Here is a 6,220-nt window from a genome sequence, read left to right on the forward strand (position 1 = left end):
ATTTTGCCTTAATTTTAGAAATTAATTAATAAATAGCAAATTACACCCAATAATTCTCAAGAATTCAACATATCATTTATTTAATATATATTTTTAATCGTATTTAAGAAATAATCGTTTAATATTAGGGTTCCTTCATTAACTTCTTTTTTGTAATTTTTAATTAAGTGGATTAATTAAGACATTAAACATGTTTGATTAGTGATATGACTTATAAAATCAACACATTATGATGTAACACAACTTTGATAATCAGCATTACCTTATTGCATGTTGAAACTCTTAATAATCACTAGTTATGGCAATTTCAACACATAATTAAGAAAAACACCTCTAAACAACACTTGATTTGGTGCATGGTTGAGAGGAATGGTGTTGCCAATGCCCTTGCAATGTCAAAAACATCATGTGTACAACAACTTTCAACGAAATCTTTGAATCCTCTCCCTAATCTCTCTCTAATTAGTCCATAATTAAGTAAGATACGAAGAATTAGTGATAAATAGGCTAAAGATGTAAATTTATTGATGTAACTTCCCCCCTTTCACTTGAAAATGAAGGACCTCTTCACAATCACTTATGTCTTTTCACATCTCTAATGTTCGGGCAGCATAAAATTTGGCACTTAACACTCTAGATACATATAAAGGAGGCATTATGTACACTTCTTCATCCCCTTGTGGACCCTACATCCCATCAAGGCTTGGCAACACCATTTCCGCCTCTCGGCACTTTATTAATTTTTCTGATGAAACCAACGTAAAATGCATTAAACTAGCCCCAAAATGAGCTCAATGTCCTAAAATAGGGATAAATAACCAAAATTATAAAAATGAGATATTTCCTAAAATTTTCTACTTTTCCTGCTAAAAATACCTAATTTTGCTAATTTTTACCCTTAGAAATTACTAAAATAACCTAATTTTGGTAATTAAAAAAAGTAAATCAAGCCCCAAAATTAGGAGTAATCATGCCAATTTTCACCTCCCATATCCTCCCTCCTTGTGCCTAGCAATGTGGGCCTTACTTCTAAAGATTATTTCCAGAGGTAGCGACTCTAGAACTATTTCTGTTTGTAGCCTCTTAAGAATGGTTTATGGGTCTGTCCAAGGTCTTGGGAAAACTCCGAGTTTTCCTCACTAGGTCTATGATTGGCTTTGGGATAGGGTATGGGGTATACACAGGTGGGGTTAGTGGTTCATAGTCGACCATGTACTTTAGCATTGGCTCTAGTTCAGCATGCACCTTCCTCACATGCTCTTGGGCTTGCTTCATTCTCTCTCTTTCTCCAACACGGGGTTAGGGTACTCCTTGAGTTTATTAAGGAAGGTTTTTGTAATCTATGGGTTTCTTCTCCTTGGGAAGAGTGTGTTTAGCGTTAGCTAACTCCGCAAAATGGAGACATCTTTAGAGAGCTCTTTCAAACCACTTTCAATGATCACAACTTTGTTGCTCTTGATAATTGGTCATGCATTACATTTACACATGCTCTTCAAGGTCTTCTTCTTTTAGACCTCTCGTTTTGGTTCATTGGCCTTTTTTAGGGGGTACTACAGCCTTTAAGTAGGTTTTATCCTCGAAACCTTGTAACATTTAGTCCTTCCATACGGGCTGGATTTCCACGTATAGGTACTCCAGCACCACATCCACAAACTCCTGGATTTCCATGTATAGGTACTCTAGCACCACATCCACAAAAGCATTCTCATGTGATTCATGGCTATAAATTACCTCCAATGTGGCTAAAAACTGTATCTTATGCCTTCGAAACAGCCCCAAAACTTGCTCCGCATGATAGTACCTCAATTACCAATACTCCCAAATGCAAGTATCATAATCCCCCCAATTGGTATGAATCTCTCTAATAGTGATTTACAAGAAATTCCAACAAGAAAAAATCACTATTATTCCTCCTCATTTGGCCCACCAAATGCACCCAAAATGTCCTCATATCCTTCCAAGAGTAAGACAGGTTGCCATGAAGCCTCTATAATGGGTAAAGTGTTACTATACACTCAATGCCCGCCTCACAGCGTCATGTATCTCACATCTATGTTTGTAAAGGCCCCCATTATGAGGAGAAGATATTGGTGCACGTGTCTTTGGTGGGAACCCCCCCTGCTTAGACGCCAATGGGAATAACCCCACTGGCTTAGATGCCGATGGGGTCATTCTTGTGATCATTGATGGTGGTTAGGAGATTGTTAGGGATACAAGCATTAGTTGGGGTGCCGATGGTATGGAGAATATTCATGGAATATTTCCTAGGATACCTAAGTTTATTATTAGTGGGCGATGGATGGCTGGCTGCATTCTTGATACATGGGTAGTGTGACCACATGCATACTGCATAACCATCGGCGCTGTATATGCATCTACCACACCATTTACATCACTATATATGGACATAGTTATCACAAGCTAAGGTATCCAATTCTTGTGAGTATCCACACCTTCTACACTTGGTACTTACTCCATCCAAAATCTGTCTAGATTTCCAGCTAAGCTCTACTTGAGAGCGCATGGGTGGATAACACCATCACATTGTACCTGTCTCATAATTTTTAAATTCTCTATCTATTGCACTTTGTTTTGCTATCTATCTTTTACCGATATGCTATACTCTTTAACCCAACATGTGTCATCCTGAGCAGTGTGGATACCCAGCCTTTTTGTACCTCTTCTAGCACAGCTCTGACTAGTTGCCCTTCCCTGTAATTCAAATTGAAATCCTCATCCATCTGTTCAGGTTCTTTCCATCACACCAAAACCCTATCCCAACAGTCAGATAGCTTCTTGAGCCCTTTAATATATTCAGTCTCATAACAGTTTTAAGATCCTGAAATGCAAGAGGAGGATTGAACTTGAGTCCACTATATCCCAAGACATGGCAAATAATTCCATGAAGTACAATGAGGATCTCTGTCCACTTGCTAGTGAACATGTTGGCCAAGCCTGACCCTCTTTCAACTTCTACGTTCTTCAGGCAGAGCTGCACGAAACAGTGATGGCGGACTTTGTGGTGGGGTGGCACAGCTTCATCGTTTGTCTCGCCGTTGTGTTGCCTTTTCCATTCTACTGGGCGCTCTGGAATTTTCCGAAGGCGTGGGTGCGATGGTGCGGCCCGACCGTCGATCCCTGCCATCGGATGGCTCAGACTGCCCACCTCCTCAAGCTCGCCCAGCTTGCGGCCCTCTTATCTGTCTCTACCCTCTCCTGGCCCCCTTTCTACTGTTGGGTCCTCATCTTCTTCGGCCAGTTTCTCAACTTCAGGTCAGTTTTCCCCTTTTTCTTGCACAGTATCTCAACTTCAAGTTAGTTTCCGCCCCGCCCCGCCCCGCTCCGCCCTTGTCTTTCTTAAAAAAGAAAATAATCTCCCCGGGCGCCCTTCGCCAAAAAGATCACGCACATTCTCTCTCTCTCTCTCTCTCTCTCACACACACACACACACACACACCCCCCCCAAAAAAAAAACAACATTGGGTTTTTTGCAGGCACAATGAGGCTCCTTTTTAAGGATAGTCAGTTCTTAATCTAGGTTTTAGAGGGGTGCGCAGTTTATAATATAGGGTTTTGTGGGATGCAGTTCGTAATCTAGCAATGTTCACAACATAATCTTGGGTTCGTAAGATGATCAGTTCATAATTTAGGGTTAAGAGGGATGTGCAGTTCATGATCTAGGGATTATTGGGCTGTTCAGTTCATAATCTAGGGTATAATCCTTTTGCAGGATGATTTGTTTACATGTATAAGGCTGGTCATCTTTGAGATAATTATGTGAGTCCATCCGGTTGTGATTCTTAGGGTTTATCAGCCTCTGTCATACTTGCAGCTTTATATTACAGTTTCCGAACTCCAGCATGCTCCTGACCATACCATATCTATGCATTTATTCGCAAAAATGCAAACCAGCATTCAAATAGTGATACAACCCCAAAGTCCAGGATGGACCAGGCCATTACTCAGCAACCTAGATTAGTGGTCCTGAGCATCCATCTAAAATCCTCATTTTTGTCCAAAATGCACCTAACCATCCCTTGTAACAGAGGGATGATTGGTTCAATTTTTAGGGTTTAGAGGGATAATCAACTCTGTTATAGGGGATGGTTAGGTGCATTTTGGACAAAAATGAGGATTTTAGATGGATGCTCAGGACCACTAATCTAGGTTGCTGAGTAATGGCATGGTCCATCTTTGACTTTGGGGTTGTATCACTATTTGAGTGCTGGTTTGCATTTTTGCGAATAAATGCATAGCTATGGTATGGTCAGGAGCGTGCTGGAGTTCGGAAACTGTAATATAAAGCTGCAAGTATGACAGAGATTGATAAACCCTAAGAATCACAACTGGCTGGACTCACATAATTATCTCAAAGATGACCAGCCTTATACATGTAAACAAATCATCTTGCAAAAGGATTATCAAATATTCAGAGGGAGATTTTTATTTTGAAAAATTCATCGGGCATACCACATAGGTGTAGGCTATCGGATTTGAACTCTGGGTCTCATCCTGGTAGCTCAGACCCCTCATAGCCAGGCTCCATGCCCACAGGTAAAAATGCCAAGAGGGATATTTTAATTATATCAGTGCCAATAATGGTATCTAAGCTCTGAATGCCCTGTGTTAATCATCCTCATCCAATTATATAAGTTAGATGACGACAATGTCTTTACTCAACTATTGGTATTCATGTTGAAATGTGTAGGGTTTATCAGTTATTGGGAGAAGATGGCGTGTACTATGGGGTACGTTTTGGAAAAGACATACCATGGGTCCATGAGTTTCCCTTCGGATATATAAGGGATCCCCAATATGTTGGCAGCACCCTTTGCTTGGTTGGATGCCTTTTCTGGGTGCCATGGCCATATCTGCTCCTTTGGTTTGGCGGGTATTTATTTATGAGTTTTCTGGAAAGAGACGAGGATGCATCATCACGAGCTAAATTATTGAAGGTCTGACTACCTTCAGCGTGTCTCGAGGTGTGGTGGATGTATCCACTTCAATTGTACACGCACAAAAGTCACAATGCCACCAATCACTTAGCTTGCAATCATTGGAGTAACGTTATTGTTGACAAATGTGCTAGCCCTAGGCCACGTCTCATCTCTCAAGCCTTTAAAACCAAAAAAGAAATCAAGTCATTGATTGTCTTTATATTGCAACTGTGAATTCAACTTCAGGTTCTAGTATGGATTTGATCCTTGCATTTGCACCCTGTAGTTGTGTTGTGTGTCGTGTATACCATACATTTTAAAAGAAAATGGTGCCTTCATGGCAAATGAATGATATTCACATGGTTGAATGTGTTTGGGAGCATCCTAATTAGCATTAATAAAGGATTTTAATTGTACTTTTCATTGTAGGATTATATCATAATAACAATCTAGTATATTTTATAGTTTATTAATGTAATATGCACTGGTTAATCATATAAAATTGATCCTAAATCGTTAGAGATTTTTAAGGAGTATCAATCTTTCAAGGACAACATAACAATTAGTGGAATAAATGTCAATATCTTAGATTATATTATATTTTATACATATATTGGAGAGCATCCCTCCCCTTTCCTTACAAACGATGGTATGCCTATAGTGAACTCTTCACTTGTTTACATTTATTGTTTTGTTATGTCTTTTTTTTGTTTTTTGAGAGAGAGAGAGAGAGAGAGAGAGAGAGAGAGAGAGAGAGAGGATGTCGTTTCTGTTGATGATATTGATGACCATGAGAGGGCATATATGACTTGTGGGGCCAATACAAGCGCTTTAATCTAGTTAAGGATTGGGGCTCCATAAAGGGCCAAGGGGCTTGCAAAACAAAAGAAATTAAAAACCTAATTGAGATTTTCACTAGCCCATTTTGCTTGATGGTGCAAAATCCTTGGATGATAGCCCTTCCTTCACTAAGAACTGCCCACTTTCTCATGTTGTGTGCTACTCTCACCTTTTCTAATTCCTCTCCTTTTTGCTTGAGTTGCAATGGTGTGAGTGCTTTAGATATACAAAGCTTGGTGCCTTTCAAAAGCTTGGATTGTTCTATCGATTTCGGTGGTCTTGTCTATATCCTAGGTGACTTGTGGCCTTGCCTCATCCGGTACTTGGAATGTCGAATCTTCATTGTTGGAGGGTGCATACCATCTAATCGCCAAACCCTCAACTCTAGTGTAAGGGCTAAAGCTTCTACTCCCTAGATTATTCATTCAATACATTTCAGTTTC

The 6,220-nt window shown here is 39.9% G+C and overlaps 1 protein-coding gene across 1 annotated transcript; it reads left to right on the plus strand.

The window, feature by feature from the left end:
* Positions 1-2,882: 2,882 nt before the first annotated feature.
* Positions 2,883-5,360, plus strand: PLMT (phospholipid N-methyltransferase). Its single transcript, XM_086791384.1, has 2 exons — positions 2,883-3,273; positions 4,709-5,360. Exons 1-2 carry the CDS (start codon positions 3,008-3,010, stop codon positions 4,959-4,961), a joined length of 519 nt encoding a protein of 172 aa, XP_086647510.1. The 5' UTR covers positions 2,883-3,007; the 3' UTR covers positions 4,962-5,360.
* The last annotated feature ends 860 nt before the right edge of the window (positions 5,361-6,220 follow it).

The sequence above is a fragment of the Cibotium barometz genome, chromosome 56, assembly GCF_041138505.1.
Source record: "Cibotium barometz isolate CiBa-2024 chromosome 56, ASM4113850v1, whole genome shotgun sequence".
Lineage (NCBI taxonomy): Eukaryota > Viridiplantae > Streptophyta > Polypodiopsida > Cyatheales > Cibotiaceae > Cibotium > Cibotium barometz.

Excerpts from the sequence above, each read along its gene's own strand:
- PLMT (XM_086791384.1), top strand. The coding sequence starts at position 3,008 with ATGGCGGACTTTGTGGTGGGGTGGCACAGCTTCATCGTTTGTCTCGCC. Across the intron at positions 3,274-4,708 it reads GGCCAGTTTCTCAACTTCAG|GGTTTATCAGTTATTGGGAG; the intron begins GTCAGTTTTCCC and ends TGAAATGTGTAG.